This window comes from Podarcis vaucheri, assembly GCF_965113315.1.
Source record: "Podarcis vaucheri genome assembly, chromosome: 11".
NCBI lineage: Eukaryota > Metazoa > Chordata > Lepidosauria > Squamata > Lacertidae > Podarcis > Podarcis vaucheri.
This window is the reverse complement of record NC_138749.1, coordinates 66,350,191-66,372,365: the sequence shown is the minus strand read 5'-3', so window position 1 is coordinate 66,372,365 and position 22,175 is coordinate 66,350,191. Positions and strand designations below refer to the sequence as shown.

At 46.1% G+C, this 22,175-nt stretch overlaps 1 protein-coding gene across 4 annotated transcripts in view; it reads right to left on the bottom strand.

Annotated features, from left to right (window-relative positions):
- DOCK8 (dedicator of cytokinesis 8) overlaps nucleotides 1-22,175 on the bottom strand; it is a 168,055-nt gene that overhangs the window by 34,450 nt on the left and 111,430 nt on the right. For all 4 annotated transcript variants that reach the window (XM_082241467.1, XM_082241468.1, XM_082241469.1 and 1 more), the window contains 6 exons: nucleotides 14,322-14,470; nucleotides 13,467-13,649; nucleotides 12,984-13,119; nucleotides 9,182-9,269; nucleotides 4,438-4,534; nucleotides 3,717-3,851 (listed from right to left, as the gene is read on the bottom strand). In XM_082241467.1, coding sequence (XP_082097593.1) covers nucleotides 3,717-3,851; nucleotides 4,438-4,534; nucleotides 9,182-9,269; nucleotides 12,984-13,119; nucleotides 13,467-13,649; nucleotides 14,322-14,470 — 788 coding nt within the window. The remainder of the gene's footprint in view (nucleotides 1-3,716; nucleotides 3,852-4,437; nucleotides 4,535-9,181; nucleotides 9,270-12,983; nucleotides 13,120-13,466; nucleotides 13,650-14,321; nucleotides 14,471-22,175) is intronic.

The window sequence follows — 22,175 nt, the reverse complement described above, 5'->3', positions numbered from 1 at the left end:
GCTTTCGTGTGCATGCACACTTCTTCAGATACACTGAAACAGAAGTTGCCAGATCCTTCTATATAGTGAGAAGGTGGGGAGGGGTATTACTCAGAAGGGTGGTGGGAATGGGAGATTGGCAGATAGCTGAGATGAGCCTGTTGACGACTCTTAACGACTGTAATAGGTCTTACAGGAAAAGGCAAGGGGTGAGAAGGTGAGAAATGGCTTAGTCATGTATAATGAGATAAGAATCCAATGTCTCTGTTCAGACCAGGTCTATCCATGGTTTTAAGTTTGGTAATGAGTTGCAATTCAGCAGCTTCTCTTTCCAGTCTATTTCTGAAATTCCTTTGTAGTAAAACAGCTACTTTGAGATCTTGTATAGAATGTCCTGGGAGATTGAAGTGTTCTCCTACTGGTTTCTCTGTTTTGTGATTCTTGATGTCAGATTTATGTCGGTTTATTCTTTGGCGTAAGGTTTGGCCTGTTTGTCCAATATAGAGAGCTGAAGGACACTGTTGGCATTTGATGGCATACACAATGTTAGACGATGAGCAATTAAATAGTCCCGAGATGGTATGTGTGATGTTGTTGGGGCCAGTAATGGTGTTGTCCGGGTGTATGTGGTAGCAAAGTTGGCATCTGGGTTTATTGCAGGCTCTGGTGCCAGTGTCCGTGTTAAGTCTGGTTGTAGTATTATTGTGGGTTAGGAGTTGTTTAAGATTGGGTGGCTGTCTGTAGGCAATGAAAGGTCTTCCTCCCAGAGCTTGAGAAAGAGAACTGTCATTGTCCAAGAGAGGTTGTAGATCTCTGATGATGCGTTGTACTGTTTTAACTTGGGAGCTGTATGTGATGACTAGAGGTGTTCTGTTATTTTCTTTTTTGGGTCTGTCTTGCAGCAAGTTCTCTCTGGGTATCAGTCTGGCTCTGTTGATCTGTTGTCTAACTTCATCTGCTGGGTATTTTAGTTCTGAAAAGGTTTGCTGTAGATCTCTTAGGTGAGAGTCTCTGTCTGTAGGATTGGAACAGATGCGGCTGTAACGTAGTGCCTGGCTATATACAATGGACTGTTTGGTATGTTTGGGATGGTAGCTAGAGGCATGTAGATATGTTTGTCGGTCAGTTGGTTTACGGTATAAGGTGGTGTCTATGCGCCCATCCTGTATTTTTATAGCAGTGTCCAAAAAATGTATTTCTTGCATAGATTGATTCATTGTAAGGTTGATTGTGGGGGGAAAATCATTGAATTTCTGGTGAAAGGTGTCCAGGGTCTGTTGACCATGTGTCCAGATGATAAAAATATCGTCAATGTATCGCAGGTACAAGAGAGGTTTGACGCCCCATCATTTCAGATATTGGCACTATTACAGTGGAAAATACAATCTTTAAATAATCTTCCCAACAGTACTATAATAGCTACTATGGACGTGGAATCTCTGTATACCAACATCCCACACAACGATGGTTTACAAGCTATAAGGAACACCATTTCAGATAAAACCACAGCGGACCTTGCCACCAAACTCTGCCAATTTGTCCTTACCCACAACAACTTCAAATTCGGTGATGACCTGTTCCTTCAGATCAGCGGCACAGCAATGGGCACCCGCATGGCCCCACAGTATGCCAACATCTTCATGGCAGATTTAGAACAACGTTTCCTAAACTCCTACCCACTCAAACCTCTCTTGTACCTGCAATACATGATATCATCTGGACACATGGTCAACAGACCCTGGACACCTTTCACCAGAAATTCAATGATTTTCCCCCCACAATCAACCTTACAATGAATCAATCTATGCAAGAAATACATTTTTTGGACACTGCTATAAAAATACAGGATGGGCGCATAGACACCACCTTATACCGTAAACCAACTGACCGACAAACATATCTACATGCCTCTAGCTACCATCCCAAACATACCAAACAGTCCATTGTATATAGCCAGGCACTACGTTACAGCCGCATCTGTTCCAATCCTACAGACAGAGACTCTCACCTAAGAGATCTACAGCAAACCTTTTCAGAACTAAAATACCCAGCAGATGAAGTTAGACAACAGATCATCAGAGCCAGACTGATACCCAGAGAGAACTTGCTGCAAGACAGACCCAAAAAAGAAAATAACAGAACACCTCTAGTCATCACATACAGCTCCCAAGTTAAAACAGTACAACGCATCATCAGAGATCTACAACCTCTCTTGGACAATGACAGTTCTCTTTCTCAAGCTCTGGGAGGAAGACCTTTCATTGCCTACAGACAGCCACCCAATCTTAAACAACTCCTAACCCACAATAATACTACAACCAGACTTAACACGGACACTGGCACCAGAGCCTGCAATAAACCCAGATGCCAACTTTGCTGCCACATACACCCGGACAACACCATTACTGGCCCCAACAACATCACACATACCATCTCGGGACTATTTAATTGCTCATCGTCTAACATTGTGTATGCCATCAAATGCCAACAGTGTCCTTCAGCTCTCTATATTGGACAAACAGGCCAAACCTTACGCCAAAGAATAAACCGACATAAATCTGACATCAAGAATCACAAAACAGAGAAACCAGTAGGAGAACACTTCAATCTCCCAGGACATTCTATACAAGATCTCAAAGTAGCTGTTTTACTACAAAGGAATTTCAGAAATAGACTGGAAAGAGAAGCTGCTGAATTACAACTCATTACCAAACTTAAAACCATGGAGAGACCTGGTTTGAACAAAGACATTGGATTCTTATCCCATTATACATGACTAAGCCATTTCTCACCTTTTCACCCCTTGCCTTTTCCTGTAAGACCTATTACAGTCGTTAAGAGTCGTCAACAGGCTGGTCTCAGCTATCTGCCAATCTCCCATTCCCACCACCCTTCTGAGTAATACCCCTCCCCACCTTCTCACTATATAGAAGGATCTGGCAACTTCTGTTTCAGTGTATCTGAAGAAGTGTGCATGCACACGAAAGCTCATACCAAGAACTAACTTAGTTGGTCTTTAAGGTGCTACTGGAAGGAATTTTTTTATTTTGACTTTTTAAAGTCTTTAACATGTTCCTCCTTCCTCTTCTTTTCTCTAAGCTAAGAAGGTTGTATCCTTTCCACAAAGCTGAGCTGCTCCACCCAATGACCTTTTTCTACAACACTGGGTATGTACAATTTCTTCAGAGGTTTATTCCTAACAATAAAACATTTGCAGGATGGTAAACGTAGCTAATGAGTTCTGTCTCTTGAACTTCACCTTGATGACAACTAAGCAAGCCATTACATAAAATGTTGCCCAGGTTTGTATTTTAAAATGTTGCACTATTTTAGTGTTGTTAGCCGCCCTGAGCCCGGCTTCAGCTGGGGAGGGCGGGATATAAATAAAATTTATTATTATTATTTATTATTGTATTCTGGTTTTTCTTTCTTTCTGAGGATGGATCACAAGGCCTGTCTTTCTCTGCTATTTTAAAATTTAAAGAAATCTAAGTAATAACCCATCAATCTTATTCTATCTCATTTTCTGCCATGTGTACCACCAGCAACTCAAACTCTGGAAACAGAAGTCTCCACTCACTGAGTTATCAAATGCATGTACAATTTTGTGAAAAGGGCTCTTGTACAGGGATAACAGTGCAATGTTTTGAGAGTATCACAAGGGGTTTGAACTTCAATAATGTGCCCTTCAGGATCCTAACAAAGAACCTGATAACATAAGTAAGCCAAGTACTTACCTTGACAATTAATGCTCGGAGAGTAGCAAAGCAATGAGTCAAGTAGGTTGTGCTCTGATCACAGGTCAAAGAATTTACAAGGACTTTCAACACACCTCCCAAGACATTATCTCTGCAATCCATAGCTGAAGTCGCCTACATCACAGAAGAGGATTCTTAAAAAACTGAGTTTATGCTATACTAGTGCCAGTCTTGACACAATAAGATAGCCCTAAGCAATAGACAGAAATTACCTTGATGCTTTTCACAGTAGAGGGGAGAAGGCAAATAGCTACAAAAGATTTGTTAAGAGTGTATTCACGTACAGGGATTTTCAAGCATTACATTCAATGAGTGTAATGATCTAAGACCCAGAAGTCAATGGGACTTGAGGAAACCTGTCTGTGGACTCTCCTGAACAGCAAACTGAAAGATGCAATTTCATATTATCTGAAAGTATAGGGTGGCAGGAATAGCATGAAAACAATTAACTCTTAACAATTGGGCAATAAGCAAAGAATCATTTTTAAAATTTCAACATATAGCAATTAAATATACCATGTACTACAACAAAAACAGAGGCAGAAAGAAAGCCTCCCTTTCCAAGGGTAGAGGAATCATAGAATAGAATCATAGAATCATACAGTTGGAAGAGACCACAAGGGCCATCGAGTCCAACCCCCTGCCAAGCAGGAAACACCATCAGAGCTCTCCTGACATTTGTATGCAGCCAGTTTCTCACCTGGATGATGTTCTCTTGCATGTCTAGGATAATCAGATTAGCTTCTGTGGCTAGGTTCCCACTAACCAACACTTCTTGGTCAATCTCAGCTTTTGTTCTAGGAGCATGAAAAATCAAGTTACCAAATTAATTCATTAATCAAATTGCCTCTTACTTTAGCGTACTAGGCTTTAGAAACAGGACCTACACTAACCCTGAAACTGCAATGCTGGGTCTACTTTTAGTTTATCATCAGAAATATTTATCTTCTTTGTTTCTCTTTTATTCGGCTCAGATGCTGTGATCCATGGTTAAACAAGTTTAACAGAATTAGTTAAACCCTTTCATAAGAAGGATTGGGGCAGCTGCATTTGGTGGTAGATGCTAGTGACACTGACATGGTGGAAGACAATTTGGTGTATGCCAGCCTGTCCAGCACCCCTTAAATTTGCTGCCATTAGGTACATGACATGGGTGGGATATTGTAAGGCTTGGGTCTCTCCCACACAAACAAGACGGCTCTGGCAGTTAATTATTTCAGATTTATTGGCACTTTTTAAAATAATAGTTTTTATTAAGTTTTCCATTTTAAGAATCCAATCAAATCACATTAAATATTCCAAATTATACAAATACATATCATCAAGTCCAAATATTTTGCCAAATTATAATTTTTTTGTTGGTTCGAGGTCAGTGGGGTCCAATCATCTCATATTTCTACTGCTTTAAGTGTCCACAAGTCCCTTCTTTAAATCTTCTTGTTATTATCCTTCTTCTTTAATAGCCTCTGAGTTCCTTCCACAGGCGAGCATAGAATCATAGAATCATAGAATCATAGAGTTGGAAGAGACCACAAGGGCCATCGAGTCCAACCCCCTGCCAAGCAGGAAACACCATCAGAGCACTCCTGACATATGGTTGTCACATATGGTTGTCAAGCCTCTGCTTAAAGACCTCCAAAGTAGGAGACTCCACCACACTCCTTGGCAGCAAATTCCACTGTCCAACAGCTCTTACTGTCAGGAAGTTCTTCCTAATGTTTAGGTGGAATCTTCTTTCTTGTAGTTTGGATCCATTGCTCCGTGTCCGCTTCTCCGGAGCAGCAGAAAACAACCTTTCTCCCTCCTCTATGTGACATCCTTTTATATATTTGAACATGGCTATCATATCACCCCTTAACCTCCTCTTCTCCAGGCTAAACATGCCCAGCTCCCTTAGCCGTTCCTCATAAGGCATCGTTTCCAGGCCTTTGACCATTTTGGTTGCCCTCCTCTGGACACGTTCCAGTTTGTCAGTGTCCTTCTTGAATTGTGGTGCCCAGAACTGGACACAGTACTCCAGGTGTGGTCTGACCAGAGCAGAATACAGTGGCACTATTACTTCCCTTGATCTAGATGCTATACTCCTATTGATGCAGCCCAGAATTGCATTGGCTTTTTTAGCTGCCGCGTCACACTGTTGGCTCATGTCAAGTTTGTGGTCAACCAAGACTCCTAGATCCTTTTCACATGTACTGCTCTCAAGCCAGGTGTCACCCATCTTGTATTTGTGCCTCTCATTTTTTTTGCCCAAGTGCAATACTTTACATTTCTCCCTGTTAAAATTCATCTTGTTTGTTTTTGCCCAGTTCTCTAATCTGCCAAGGTCGTTTTGAAGTGTGATCCTGTCCTCTGGGGTGTTAGCCACCCCTCCCAGTTTGGTGTCATCTGCAAATTTGATCAGGATGCCCTTGAGTCCATCATCCAAGTCGTTGATAAAGATGTTGAATAAGACCGGGCCCAAGACAGAACCCTGTGGCACCCCACTAGTCACTCTTCTCCAGCAGAAACGAGCATTATTATGTCTCTGTGTGAACTTTGTGATCATTATCCCTTTTTCTTTTCTTTTTTTGCAGCTGGTAAGTCTTTTGTTTGCAGTATATCCTTGTGCGCTGGTATTTATGCCAAATCCATCCGAAAGTCCTTCTCGGGTGGCAGGCGCCATCTTTTCTCAGTTCCGATGAAATAGAGTCTAGGCGTTTGCTCGTTAATTTTCTCAGAAAAGTTGCACCAAACATTAGTCTTTCCAGGAGAGGTTTGCCAAATCGAACTTGAAATACAGATATAATAACAAAGTAAAAGCTCGCCTCCCCCTTTGACTATCAATCTCTGCAACATATTCTGTCTCATAATGACGGATCCCGATGAAATAGTGCGTCACAAGAGAGTCTTTTTATCTTCTTCCAAATATTTCGAAAAACAAAGGCTTTAGTTAATATTTTTATTTCAACAGAATTTATTTTCCAATCTCACTTGCTATAGGTAGTATGACGGTTCTTCGGGGGGGGGGATTTGTTAGGTAGTATCGTAGAAGAAGAAAAAAGTTTTATCCCCCCTCCTTTCCGTTCCATTTCAATATACTGGCTTAGATGTTGTTCTTTTATGTTATCTTCTTTCCAATCCATCACTCTTAGCGTCTCAGTGGCTGGCTTAATTGGCAGATAAAGTACCCCTTCTTTCCTCGAAGCATGTCCAATAAATCTTATATCCAATCTTTTATCTTAAGAAATGGAACTTGGAGCGCTCACAGAGACAGCGTCCAGGAGATCCGAGCTCGCTCGAGGGCTTTCCATCCAGTGCCCTCACCCCCTCTTTCTTTTCAAACTATGGGCAGCCACGGATGAGACTGATCATAGAATCATAGAGTTGGAATAGACCACAAGGGCCATCGAGTCCAACCCCCTGCCAAGCAGGAAACACCATCAGAGCACTCCTGACATATGGTTTTAAAGCCTCTGCTTAAAGACCTCCAAAGTAGGAGACTCCACCACACTCCTTGGCAGCAAATTCCACTGCCAAACAGCTCTTACTGTCAGGAAGTTCTTCCTAATGTTTAGGTGGAATCTTCTTTCTTGTAGTTTGGATCCATTGCTCCGTGTCCGCTTCTCTGGAGCAGCAGAAAACAACCTTTCTCCCTCCTCTATATGACATCCTTTTATATATTTGAACATGGCTATCATATCACCCCTTAACCTCCTCTTCTCCAGGCTAAACATGCCCAGCTCCCTTAGCCGTTCCTCATAAGGCATTGTTTCCAGGCCTTTGATCATTTTGGTTGCCCTCCTCTGGACACGTTCCAGTTTGTCAGTGTCCTTCTTGAACTGTGGTGCCCAGAACTGGACACAGTACTCCAGGTGAGGTCTGACCAGAGCAGAATACAGTGGCGCTATTACTTCCCTTGATCTAGATGCTATACTCCTATTGATGCAGCCCAGAATTGCATTGGCTTTTTTAGCTGCCGCGTCACACTGTTGGCTCATGTCAAGTTTGTGGTCAACCAAGACTCCTAGATCCTTTTCACATGTACTGCTCTCAAGCCAGGTGTCCCCCATCTTGTATTTGTGCCTCTCATTTTTTTTTGCCCAAGTGCAATACTTTACATTTCTCCCTGTTAAAGTTCATCTTGTTTGTTTTGGCCCAGTTCTCTAATCTGTCAAGGTCGTTTTGAAGTGTGATCCTGTCCTCTGGGGTGTTAGCCACCCCTCCCAGTTTGGTGTCATCTGCAAATTTGATCAGGATGCCCTTGAGTCCATCATCCAAGTCTTTGATAAAGATGTTGAATAAGACCGGGCCCAAGACAGAACTCTGTGGCACCCCACTAGTCACTCTTCTCTAGGATGAAGAGGAACCATTGATGAGCACCCTTTGGGTTCAGTCAGTCAGTCAGTTACAAATCCACTGAGTGATAGCATAGTCAAGACCACATTTTACCAGCTTCTTTACAAGAATATCATGGGGCACCTTGTCAAATGCCTTGCTGAAATCAAGGTAGGCTACATCCACTGTGTTCCCTTCATCTACCAGTCTTGTCCACTGCGTCTTCCCTTCCACCGGGAAGAATCTAGGGAGGCTGATTACTCCCATCTCAGCCTCTTAATTACCTCGTGTGAGCTGGAGAGATGGTATCGTCGGCCATCTTCCAAGGCGCCCCTAGCGGAACCCAATTTATTGGCACTTTTAAAAGCTCCGGTTGGAGCTCTGCTAATTTCAGTTCCTCTGATGACCCAGTTGCCAGAACTAAGCTCCACCCCCTTTCCCCCCAACAGGAAAAATGCCACCTTCTCTTCTGGGTAGTTTCGCTTCTCATTTAATCTCGTTATTCTGGGAGACTGTACTCCCCCTAATCTGTGTCTGCATCACTCTCTGAGCTCTGCAGCTGTATTCCTGCTCTCTGTGTTTCTCCTTCCTCTGTGTGCACAAAGATCGAATTCCTTTTGCTAATTGCTTCCCCCTCTTCTCTTAGGAATTCTCTCTGTTCTTCCACTGTCTCTGTTTCTGTCCTGTCAGAGAGTCCCGTTCTGTGACAGATAGGGTGCCTTGTCTGGATTTACGAAGCATGGTTATGATAATTCTGGTTTATCATGAAGTCTAAAATTGACAAACCACCTGAAAGGTGTGGGCCGAGAGAATGAAACACTGCAATACTGACAAGAGGTACCTCCACCATAGATTTATTATTGGGGGGGGGAGCAAACAATAAGCTCTAACAGTAAATTCTTCTAAATGTCTACTCAGAAATATTGTTCATTTACTTCAATGGAACTTACTACCAGGGCTGCAGTCTAAACCACTGTTGACACATATGTTAAGGACAGAACAGCTATACAGCTATACAGTCCAGGATGCTTTAAGGATAGAGTTTTCTGCCTCGGTTCAGGAATGAAACTAGATGGCCACAGAGAGAAGCTGCTCTGGTTAAAGCAATAAAAATTCATTAAATTACTTACTTATCTAGCCTCTCATTTGCTTGCCGCCAGTGTGTCTGCTCTTTCTTCCATCGTAGGTTCTCATTAAATCCTGGGAATTTATCGTTCCCTACAAGGGCAACATACATAGAATCACACTGAAACTTTAATATCAATATTTCCCTACTGATATGAGTTCTGCAAGAGGCTACATCCATTGTGCTAGCAGTGAAGGAAAGGGTATCTTTTTGCACACAAACTAAAAGAGCACATTTGGTATGGAATTGTTGAAATACAACAGATGGGAACCATGTGCCCCTGAGAACAATGGGGCTTAGAGCCAGGAAATAAAACCAACCTAGAAGCAAAACAGGACAGGGGTGGTGCTGTGGTCTAAACCACTGAGCCGCTGGGCTTGCCATCAGAAGGTCGGCGGTGCAAATCCCAGCAACAGGGTGAGCTCCCGTTGCTCGGTCCCAGCTCCTGCCAACCTAGCAGTTCGAAAGCACGCCAAAAAGTACAAGTAGATAAATAGGTACCTGTCAGGTGTTGGTGTGGTTGCTCAAGAGCAAACAGGCAAGACTCCGACCTGTCTTTTCCAGGCTTTATTCTTAGTGCAAACTATTTACAGTGAAGAGCGTCATAAGTTCATGTCTGGCTCAATCGCTAGCAGAATCTGGGAGTGGTCGGTCTTTGTACCTCCCCCAGCATAACAGTCGCGTGACCCTCAGCCTTCTCTGCCCCTCCCTGCGCCGAAACCTACTGCACAGAATGGGCGCTGGCAAAGGGGTACTTCCCTCCTCTCCGGTTTGCTCAGGCTCTCCCTAGCATCCCCTGCTCCCTGCACCTCCTTTCCACTGGAGGCGGGGCTTCCCTCTTCGCCGGAGGAGGAACTGCTTTGCAAGATTTTCAGAGGTTCCCTATAACACAACTGCCCTTCCACCTCTCGCCTCTGAGCTGATAGCAGTTTCCTGACAGTACCGCTCCGGCAGGAAGGTAAATGGTGTTTCCGTGTGTTGCTCTGGTTTCACCAGAAGCAACTCAGTCATGCTTGCCACATGAACCAGAAAAACTGTCTGTGGACAAACGCTGGCTCCCTCGGCCAGTAAAGCGAGATGAGCACCACAACCCCAGAGTCGTTCGTGACTGGACTTAACTGTCAGGGGTCCTTTACCTTTACGAAGCAAAATATTGGACAGAGGCAGACAAATGAATGAGGCCCAGAAGTCCAGACTTGGGTGAGGTACAGCAGGAGTAGCCAACATGGTGCTACCAGATGCTGTTGGTACTCTTAACTCACACCAGCCTTAGGCACTATGGCCAATGGTAACGGATGATGGGAGTTGCAGCCCAACATCATCTGGGACTACCACACCGGCTTAGGTATAGGATGTACTCTTGCATTACCCTCTTAATGAAAATATGTGTGTAACCAACACCTGCAAGCCACCTTCTTTCAATAAGCAGAAAGAGAGAATGGCTGGCAACCAGTCCCAAGACTCAGTTCACCTTTCTACAGAAGTGCCTGTGCTACTGACCTGGTTGCTACCTGTCCTGGCTACCAGAAAAAAAGCAGCCTGTATGCTTCTTTTGGCAGCCAAGGCAAGCAACGGCAGCAGGTGAGGACTAGTTCCATGCACGTCCTCATAAAATGGGCACCTTCAATTGGCCTATACTGTAGTAAGGATCAAATTGGGGAGTTGAAACAATGATCAAACCAGCTTTCTGGTCACTTTCTAGAAAGAAACTTGAGGACGAAAGAAGAGGGAGAGCAGTACTAAGCAATCAAGAAGAAGCCAAACTAGTACAGTTACTTGCTTAAAGAAGTGATTTGCTTAAAAAAGGCCTTGGAAAAGAATAGTCAATGATAATCCACTCAGATGCAGTGGCTTGTCTACTGCTGACACTTTCCCCCTAGGCATTTTCAAGTATATAAGCACAGTTTATCCCATCTAGTTGTAGGAAGCTAAGTTTAACAACAACAACAACAACTTATTATTATTATTATTATTATTATTATTATTATTATTATTATTATTATTAACATTCACCACCTTTACTGGTTCTGGTTTAAGAGGCAGAGCTCAACAGAAAGGTCTCTTGCTTCTCTTTGCTCTCAGCCACTTTAATTGCATAAGCCTAAAGTTCCGGGATGCGGGTGGCGCTGTGGGTAAAAGCCTCAGCGCCTAGGGCTTGCCGATCGAAAGGTCGGCGGTTCGAATCCCCGCGGCGGGGTGCGCTCCTGCTGCTCGGTCCCAGCGCCTGCCAACCTAGCAGTTCGAAAGCACCCTCGGGTGCAAGTAGATAAATAGGTACAGCTTACCAGCGGGAAGGTAAACGGCGTTCCGTGTGCTGCGCTGGCTCGCCAGATGCAGCTTTGTCACGCTGGCCACGTGACCCGGAAGCCCCCGGCCTATAGATGTGAGATGGGCGCACAAACCCCAGAGTCTGTCAAGACTGGCCCGCTCGGGCAGGGGTACCTTTACCTTTACCTTTAAAGTTCCAGTATGCACTTGAATCCCTCCCACAAAAGAGTAACAATCCTCCAGGGCACCCTTAGTATAATAATAATAATAATAATAATAATAATAATAATAATAATAATATATTATTTATACCCCGCTGTCAGAGCTGCTTGCAGATCCTAGCTCACAGAGGATCACGCTAGCCAGCGATCATTTAGTAAAAGTCTTTATTGAGTTACAGTTTCCATTCTCAAGCTGCTGCGTGCAACTCTACGTCTTATGGGTTAGACCGGCGAAGCTCCGTCTGAGTCTCCGCCCCTTGTACACCAACTTAATATCCTAGCCTTACTCCACCTTTTCCGCCTGACTGTTCTTTTCTGGGTCCCTCTGCCCCCCGGGGTCTCTTCCTTCCTGGATTCTTCTGACGCCGACCCCCCGGACCCTCCTGTCTCCTTGCGCCGGGCTTTAGGACCTGGCTCCCTTTCCGGGCTGCTTACTGCGCCACCTTCCTGTGCATTTGAACTTGGCGCGCGCGCCCAACCTTCCACTTTCCGTCTGACCGTTTCTTCGCTCCCCGATGGAGGTGTGGCCACTCCTGACTCGTGCCCTCCCTCCTGTTGTGAGCTGCCAGCGCTTGATACCTGACGCCCTTCCTCTCCCCTGCTCTCTGTTGGTGACGCTGGTCCCGATTTCCAACTGCTCCCCTCTGAGCCCCCTCTGGCCCTTTCCTCCTGGGGTGTCCCCCTAGGCTCCCCTCTTGCCCTGGCCACTGGTGCTCCTTTCTGTGAATCTTCTGATTCACTGGAAAGACTCGGAGATCTCGGGTCGTCGTCATCACTCATCCTTTCTTCTGCCTCCTCCCCCTCGCTCTCTGTTTCCTCCCTTGCCCTTGCCTCTGCTCCTGAACCCCTGACACCCGCCCATCTGGCTGAGTTTCCCCAGCCATTCTGGGCAGCTCCCAATCAAGTGTTAAAAACAATACAGCATTAAATATTTAAAACTTCCCTAAACAGGGAAGCCTTCAGATTCTTTTAAAGATAAGACAGCTGTTTATTTCCTTCACATAGGAAGGGAGGGTGTTCCACAGGGTGGGCGCCACTACCGAGAAGGCCCTCTGTCTGGTTCCCTGTAACCTCACTTGTCGCAATGAGGGAACTGCCAGAAGGCCCCGGCGCTGGATCTCAGTGACCGAGCTGAACGATGAAGGTAGAGTATAAGGCAATTTCTTAATTTTCTGACTCAGTCATTAATAATCAAACTCTTTTCAAATATTTCTTCAGACATTTTTTGCTGTCAAAAGTTGTTATGGAAACCTGTGTTTTTATATCTACAATTTCTTTTTGGTTTCACAAATGAGATAAAAAAAGCAAGGAGCATACCAGCAGGCATCCTGCACCGCTTCATCATTTCACCCCTGGCTCCCTCTCCTCTTAGTAAGGCCTCTTCTAGCCGAGCTTTTACATCCCTTGATTTCTGGAGTACTTGAGTGCTGACTTTGTCTGAGCTTTGCTTGCCCTGCACAGACATAAAGAATTATGTGAGCTAAACTATCAGTATCAAAAGGTTAGTATGTCTTTTAAATGTACAGGGTGAGTCCTTCAAAAGAGGCCCCGTGGACACAGAGTACACATGTTCCACGGGGCCTCTTTTAAAAGACTCATCCTGTACAAAGAAATCTACAAACCAATTATTTTGTACCTCTTGAAAAGTTCAATTTTGCACAAAGTTTTGCACAAAGTTAAAAGTGAAGCACACTTGTAAAATAAATGTAGCATATTTCCATCCAAGGAAACCTGTACACTGTGTCTGTAACACATCAAAACAATTAGCAACAAGTATGGACTGGGCACCATTCTATTTACCTTATACTCAAAGCCTGAGACACAGATGTAAAGGACATCTAAAATCTTGTTTAGCTGCATAGATGGCAGGTCTGCAACCCATTTCTGAATAAGATTCTGATCAGCGTTTTTCATGATCCACAGGAAACAGATCAAAAGGTGGCGTGTAGTTTCTGGACTTAAAGTGTTGTATTGTTTGTAAGGCTTGGAACAAATAAAATAAGAAGTTCAAGAAAGTTAGACATAAAGAAGGGCATATTTAATAGTCCTAATGAATGTCACCAGTCACACAATTGGTAGGGCTCCTTTCTTTTGTTTAAGGTGCCGTTTCCAGCTAATAAATCTGCTGTAGCCACTTAGATTTGGGAGTTGGGAATATCTCTATTTCAGGTGGTACACCTCTGTAGGGTTTTTTGCAGGTGTGAACGGCACACTTGCAAAAACAAAAAACAGCATCAAATACTCTGGAGTAGCCTTCCTCAATCTGCGGCTCTCCAGAAGTCTTGGACTACAAGTCCCATCAGCTCCAAACAGCAAGGAGGCTAAAGAAGCATAGAGCTATAGGAAGCTACTGGATATTTGGTCCAACTTGCTTAGTACTGTCTACACTGACTGGCAGTGGCTTTCCAGGGCTACAGGCAGGAGTCTCTTGCAGCCTTACCTGGAGATGCTGGAGACTGACTGAACCTGGGACCTTATGCATGTTCTACCACTGAGCTACAGCCCTTCCCCGTGGAAAATATGCTCAGTATGCCCACTAGATCAAATGAAAGAACATAATAAATCCTTAAAAGTTGGCTCCTAGAATTTGGGTCAGTAATGGGGAGTAACAAAGCAAGAAAAAATTATGCAAACACATAGTGTAGGTAGACCTACCACTGTGGACACAGATGAACCATAGGACCGTAGGAGATTAAACTGATTCCCAGCAATGGCCAGAGCAATATTTTGGTTAATTTGGCTTGCAGCTTCTTGTTCTTCATCTGGAGATCCGATGCGGCCTTTCCCATTGCGGCCATCTGAAACTATATTAGAAAATATGTTGCATACTTGTAACTGAAGTTCTTGAGAATGGTCATCTATAGAACCATTCATATGGAAATACTTATGTCTATGCAGTGCATCTTCACATACTCCACCCCTTAAGTTCCAGCTTGCAAGTACAAAGAGGTTTTGCTCAGTTCAAAAATTACCATACCAACATTCAGTATCTAACCACAGTGTGCAGCTGAGAAAGTTGTGTGACTCCACATATGATCACTCAAGAGAACTTCAGTTAAGGTCAAGCTACCCATCCTTCTTCATGGTCTCTGTGCACATATGGGAGAATAGCAAGCTTTCTCATCTGAAATTTGTAGTAGGTTGTCCTAAAGAGTTAACACATTGGAGGATTATTGTTCCAAAAAATACATCAGCCCAGGCTGAAGTATTAAGAGCACAGTGGAAGTTGAAAGTCAAGAGCTGTGACGATGTTGTAGCTCAACATGGCTCTGGGGTTAACATTATCCTACTGGTTGCTGCAAAGGCAGCTACAGCCTGCATGCAGCACACTCTGAAGCCATATTGCAGGGGACGATGAGCACTCTTGTAACCCACCCACTGAGGAGAAAGTTTGTGATCTTTATACAGAGTGGCATTAACAATGAAAAATATTAGGGTTATTTTTTTTTTAGGATAACAAGATACGATCAACACAAAGATCAACGATCGACACAGAGCAGGGGGCAAGAAAAAAGGTAATATAAAGTTGGGGTGGAGTTTGACGAAGTCTTTGGCAGAAAATAAGAACCTGGATGGAAGACTACCTTGTCCCAATATAATGTCAGGAAGAGAGGACTGGAGTGCAGAGCTGTAAGTTACCCTACATCCTCAGAAGCTTTAATTGCCCCAAAAAAGGCTACGCTCCAAAAAAACAAAGGAGAAAGGCACACTGCCAAAGGTTTGAAAGGATGGTGCATAAGTTGTGTTGGCACCAATTAAAGACTCCACTAAGGCAACAGTTTCCATACTTTAAGAAAAAAACTTCATTAAAAGTTGTACAGAAAAACTTGATTACGACAAGTTAGACAGTCTGTGGTTATGTTGAAGTAGGGTCGCCATATTTTGAGAAGCAAAAAAGAGGACACATTTGCCGACACTCATTTTATTTTATTTTTATAACAATATTTATTGAATTTTCTTTTTTTAATACAATCAAAATAAAATTTTATCATCACATATGTCAGGGGTTCAGGAACAGAGGCGAGGGCAAGGGAGGAAACAGAGAGCGAGGGGGAGGAGTCCGAAGGAAAGATGAGCGATGACGACGACCCGAGATCTCCGAGTCTTTCCAGTGAATCGGAAGATTCACAGAAAGGAGCGCCAGTGACCAGAGCAAGGGGGGAGCTTAGGGGGACACCCCAGGAGGAAGGGACAAAAGGGGGTTCAGAGAGCAGCAGTTGGAAATAGGGGCCAACGTCCCCAACGGAGCGCAGTGGGGAGGAAGGGCGCCAGGCATCGGGATCCGGCGGCTCGCCGCAGGGGGGAGGGCATGAGTCAGGAGTGGCCACACCTCCATCGGAGAGCGAAGCAACGGTCAAGCGGAAAGTGGAAGGTTGGGCGCGCACGCCAAGTTCAAATGCACAGGAAGGCGGCACAGTAAGCAGCCCGGAAAGGGAGCCAGGTCCTAAAGCCCGCCGCAAGGAGACAGAAGGGTCCGGGGGGTCAGCGTCAGAAGAGTCCCGGAAGGAAGAGACCACGGGGGGCAGAGGGACCCAGAGAAGAACGGTCAGGTGGAAAAGGTGGAGTAAGGCTAGGATATTAAGTTGGTGTACAGGAGGCGGGGACTCAGACAGAGCTTCGCCGGTCTAGCTTATAAGACGTAGGGCTGCACGCTGCAGCTTGGAATTGGAAACTGTAACTCAATAAAGACTTTTATAAAGTGAACGCTGGCTAGCGTGATCCTCTGTGAGCTGGGATCTGGAAGCAGCCCTGACAACATACATCTTTGCTCAATCAGAGCATCGACTCCCCCCCCCCCATTCCCTGGCTTCCATAATTCCAGATTCTTCCCATAAGTGATAGTTTCATTCTTCCCCACACTTCCAAATCTCTCTTAACTTCATCCCACACTTTTTCATATTAGCTCCGTTCGTTGCTAGAAATGAGTAGTCCGAATAGTTATTACTTTATAACACGTCTGTATCGATCGCCAGCAGCCCTGGAAACAAAGTTGCCTTTGGCAGAGCCGGCCGGGGTTTCTCCTCCCCCAGCGCTTCAGAACTGTCTTTCAGTCAAAATGAAATCTAAAGTCTATAAATCTAGAGTAAAATTATATATTTTTTTAGAAATCCATTCAGCCCTGCCTTATGAGGCTAGTGGAATAGCACTAAAATTATATCCGCTTGCGGAAAAAGGAACTCACGTACTTTCGATTTCGTAGAAATTCTTACTGCGCCCTTTTCTCACCAGCAATGGGACGGACTCCCTGTTTACATCCCATTATGCCATCTGTTCGCCAAGTACTCCAAAATTTTACTCCACATCCAGTCAAATTCAGTCTTTTTGCATCAGGAAGCCAGCTGCTTTTTTGCCACCGGAAACAGAGGCTTTGCAAGGCAGGAGTAGCGACAGATCCAAAGCACCCGTGCCTCAATCCCCTGGTCATTTGAGCTCTTTTTACAGAGCCGTCCGACTAAAAGGATAGACACCAAGGGCGCCGCCCGATCCCCTGCACCCAAAACTCCCTTTGGGGTTTTTTAACGCAGCTCACAGCGCCTTTGTGTAGCTCCAAATCTCCTGCCGAGTTCGGACTTTCCCCAAGAGGCTAAATCCGCATCTGTAATGGCTCTGCAGCTGACCGGAAGTTGCAAACTCTCATTTTAAATACCATTCTATAGCCTACAGCTATAGAAACTGTGATATATTGCTATGTTCTTAACTTTCAACAACAAAATAATAGATTTATTTATTTATTTATTTATTTATTTATTTACTTGCTTGCTTGCTTGCTTGCTTGCTTGCTTGCTTGCTTTTATTAATTATCCATTATTTTTGCCATATTTATTGTAACTATGAACTTCAACCGTTTGGCTAAAGAGGGAAAAAACAATTCTTCCCAACACTTCACTTAAAATTGCTACAGGTGCCAAAGAAAGTTAAAGAAAGCAGCTGCTTCCGTCACTTCCAGTTATTGGTGGCACAATAGCAAGGGACCTGAGGGGAATCAACCACATGGCCGGGAGAAAATTAATGGAGCCTTTACCTCAAAGGGGTTAAATAATACCCTGATGACTAGTAATCAAGAAAAACAAATGAAACCACCTTCCACTGACTCACTCACACTCAGCTTGACTGAAAAAGGGGCAATGAACTTAAAAGAGGGAGCCCCGGACGGACTGTACTTCACAGTGAAAAATATTCTCTCTCACTCATCCTCACACTTGTGCCAAGCTAGAAATGTGGGAGGGGCCCCAAGGGCCCCAAAAGCCTGTTGCTTTAAGGAAATGCTAAGAAACTGCAAAAAGCTTTGGAACTGCTGAGAAAGCTTTTGTTATGCAAGCATCCTTTCCCATGGGAAGAGAAGAAGCTAACATTTTTATTGCAGAACATACACAGCTATACATGCAGGTTCAACAAAAGCACAATAGATTTTGCTATAGAAATGTAACACAATGTTTCTACATGGAGGCCATATAGATGACAGCAAAACAGCCAATGCTTATGCTAAGTTTGCACAAGCACACTAACATGAAATGTATCTGTCAAGGAACTGCCATCAGGGTCCGAGGGAGAGAGCAAGCTCCAAAGGGATCCCAGAGAGCGTCCCGGGAGCGTCCCCCTCTTCTGGGGAAGAGAATCAGCATAGCTCCAGTGGAGAAGGGGGGCAGATGGGGGAATCAGAGAGGCGGTCACATGACTCCTTGCCAGGGACCAGCGGGGAGAGGAAGGGTCCTCCGCTGCCTACGCCCTCCTTGCGCAGAAGGCTTCTGCGCAGGGAGAGTAGGCGGAGACTTGGCGTCAAAGAGCTTCTTTGCTGGAAGAAGTTTAAGAAACGCCCACTGGCGGATTCTGCCAGCGATTGAGACAGTCATGGGCGAGTGGCTGTCCGGACAGGAAAGGTTCACTCAGGCAACCCAGCCAGAGGTTGGGACGAGCTTACGCACGAGCAACCCCTAGAACCATTACAGCAATCCGTCAGTCCCTGACGTTGCTTGTACGCAGCCCCGGAGAGGCAGCAAGATGAGCCAAACAGAGCCGGCCGGAGGGACAGAGCAAGAAGCCCTGGTGCGAGGTCTGGTAGAGAGGAACCGAGACCTGGAGGCGCATGTAGCTACCCTGACGGCGTGGCTGGAGGAGAGACGGGCTCAGGATGCACAGGTCAGAGCCACCCCGATAGGGAGGAAGGTTCAGGGGCTGGTACACAAGTTTGGTGGAAAGCCCCAAGACTACAATGCCTTCCGAACGGAAATTCAGTACGCTCTGGAAGTGCAGAAAAATGACTTTGCTGATGACGGGGAGAGGGTGGCTTACATTGTAGGACATCTGCAGGATGGGGCGCGTGAATGGATCAGGCCCCTAATGGTGACGCAGAATGATGCATTGAAAGATCTTAAGAAATCCTACCAAGCGATGGACGCGATGTTCTCCAGCGAGGTGGAGCAAAGCATGACGAGACAGGAACTGATGGGGTGCAAGCAGGGGAGCCTGTCTGTCAAAAACTACTGGTCGCGTTTCGCGATGTTAGTCCACAAACTTGGGTGGGATTTGGACTCTGAACCGATGCAAATGTTGTTTGAAGCGGGTTTGTCCCCCGAAGTGAAAGACGAGTTGTCACGAGCGCCCCGCCCGCGGTCGATGGATGAACTCACAAAGACTGTGCTTGCAATCGGTGTACGCCAGGAAGCACGGGCTCAAGAAAAGCGGGAGCATAGGGCAGAACGTTTCCATGACAACCGTATTCCCGAGATGCCGAGGGAGCCTTCCCAGGCGGCGGAGCCAATGGAAATTGATGGGGCGCGTGCGTGCGAAGTTTCAAACGTTGGTGAAGGTCGGAAAAGGGAGGGAAAGGAGTGGAAAACTACCAAGAAGTGTTTCCTCTGTCAGCAACCGGGACATTTTGCAAAGGTCTGCCCTCAACGAAAAGCCTGGTAAGGCATGATGGGGGCTGCAGACCACGACGAGAAGGGGGAGGAGGGGCAGGTGCAGGGAAACGACAACGCCTGGCTGCCAATCAACAGGGCCAGCAGCCAGGCCAGCCACCAATAGAAGTGCCCCAGCCTGACCCCCCCCCCCAAGGCAGCTATAGCCATAGAGGTGGTGCTAGAACTCCCAAACAGGCACCCCGTCAAAGTGAAGGGACTGCTAGATTCTGGCAGCTTGTGTAATTTCTTCAGCAGAGACTTCGCTCTGGAGCACCAACTCCATCTGTTACCACTAGACTTTCCCTTGCAGGTGACCACCATCGATGGCAGGGAACTCCTGGGGGGGGGGAGTGACGCCCCAGACACTGCCAATGTGAATGAGGGTCTCCAGGCACAAGGAAACCATTGTCTTTCACGTGGCCACGCTGGCAGGACCCCCAATAATACTGGGAATGAGCTGGCTGGCAATGCACGACCCAGTGGTGTCATGGCATCAGTGGTCGGTCACCTTTGGGTCAGCTTACTGCTTAGAGCACTGTCTGGGAGGGAAGGAACCCAGAATGACTGTGGCCCGGGTGGCTGGGTTGGCCCTGGAGCAAAAAGGGGAGGTGCCACCGCAATATGCTGATCTGAAGGAGGTCTTCAGCGAGAGGGAGGCAGATAAGCTGCCCCCCACAGGCCCTTTGACTGCCAAATCAACCTGCTTCCAGGGGCTCAGTTACCAGTGGGTAAGCTGTATGCCATGTCCGACCAGGAGATGCAGGAGCTACGGCAGTTTATTGACAAGAACCTGAAGAGAGGTTTCATAAGGGAATCTAAGGCAGTGGGGGGCAGTCCAGTGTTCTTTGTGGACAAAAAAGAGACGAACCAGCCCAGATTGGTGGTGGATTACCGGGCCCTAAACCTGGTATCAGAACCCGTGACTTTCCCAATGCCCAGGATTGATGATATTTTGACACGTGTGAGGCAGGGGAAGATTTTTACCAAGCTGGACCTCAGGGGAGCCTACAATCTGATTAGGATAAGGGAGGGGGACGAATGGAAAACGACTATGTTCACCCCCATGGGGGCTTTTGAGTACTTAGTCATGCCATTTGGATTACAATCGGGCTCTGCCTGCTTTCAAGCATTCATGCATCATGTGTTGGGGCCCCTGCTGTACAAGAATTGTGTAGCCTTTTTGGACGACGTCTTAATCTATTCGGACAATGAAAAGCAACATGTCAGAGATGTCTGGGAGGTGCTACAGAGATTGAAGAAGCACCAGTTGTGGGTCAAGCTGGAAAAATGCCAATTCCACACCAAGGAGGTCGAGTTCCTGGGCTACAGGCTGTCAGACAAAGGACTAGCCATGGATCCGGGCAAGGTGAAGGCAGTGCTGGAATGGAAAGCCCCCAAAACAGAAAGGATGTGCAAAGGTTCCTAGGCTTTCTACAGGAAGTTCATAAAGAACTTCGCTCACTTGACAGCGCCCATAACGGATTGTCTTAGTAGCAAAAAGAAGTTCGCGTGGACAGAGGGTGCGCAGCAATCCTTTGAAAAACTGAAGAGGGCGTTCGCCTCGGAAGAGCAACTCCTGCACGGGGATCCGGAGAAGCCCATGAGACTGGAGACGGACGCGTCCGACCGCGCCATTGGAGTGGTCCTTTTGCAACCTGGGGCCAAGTAGAACTGGAGGCCGTGTGCCTTTTTCTCCAGGAAGCTGAGCAAGTCAGAGCAAAACTACACAGTGTATGACCGAGAACTGCTTGCGATCTATGCGGCATTTTGGCAATGGAGACATCTGTTGATAGGGGCGCGGCACAAGATCCAGGTATGAACTGACCACAAGAACTTGGAATACTGGCAGACCGTGCGAGTGCTCAACCAGAGACAGATCAGGTGGGCCCAGGAGTTCGCCAAGTTTTCCTTCGAGATCTGATACGTGCCGGGGGAGGAGAACATAAGGGCAGACGCTCTCTCCCGGAAACCGGAGTACATGGAAGGAGAAGGGCCACCAGAGACCAGGCACGTGTTCCCCGAGGACCGGTGGGTGGGGGGGGGGCGTTGGTTAGCAAACGAGAACTGGCAGGGCTCACCAGAGACGATGAGTTTGCTCAGACCAAGATCAGGGAGCTCAGGGACAGAAAGGAAGTCCATGGAGGGTTTGAGGAAAAGGAAGGGCTACTGTACTATAAGGGGGCGCTGTATGTACCGGGGAAAACTTTGAGGGGGAAGGTACTTAAGCAACTCCATGACAACCCAACAGCTGGGCACTTTGGACAGCACAAGACCATGCTGCTGGTCACCAGGTAGTTCTGGTGGCCAAAGGTGAGGGAAGATGTACGAGAATATGTATGAGGGTGCGACCGATGCCAGAGGGCTATGGGGGAAAGGGCTGCCCCCGCGGGGCTACTGGAACCCTTACCCACACCGGGAAGGCCCTGGGAGGTGGTGTCCATTGATTTTGGACAGATCTGCCCAAGTCTAGGGGAAAGACAGCGGTCATGGTAGTAGTCGATCTACTGACTAAAATGTGCCAATTCGTAGCTTGCTCACATGCAGCAACGGCAGAGGAGACCGCCAGGCTGTTCGTGGATCACATTTTCAGACTGCAAGGGGATCTTTT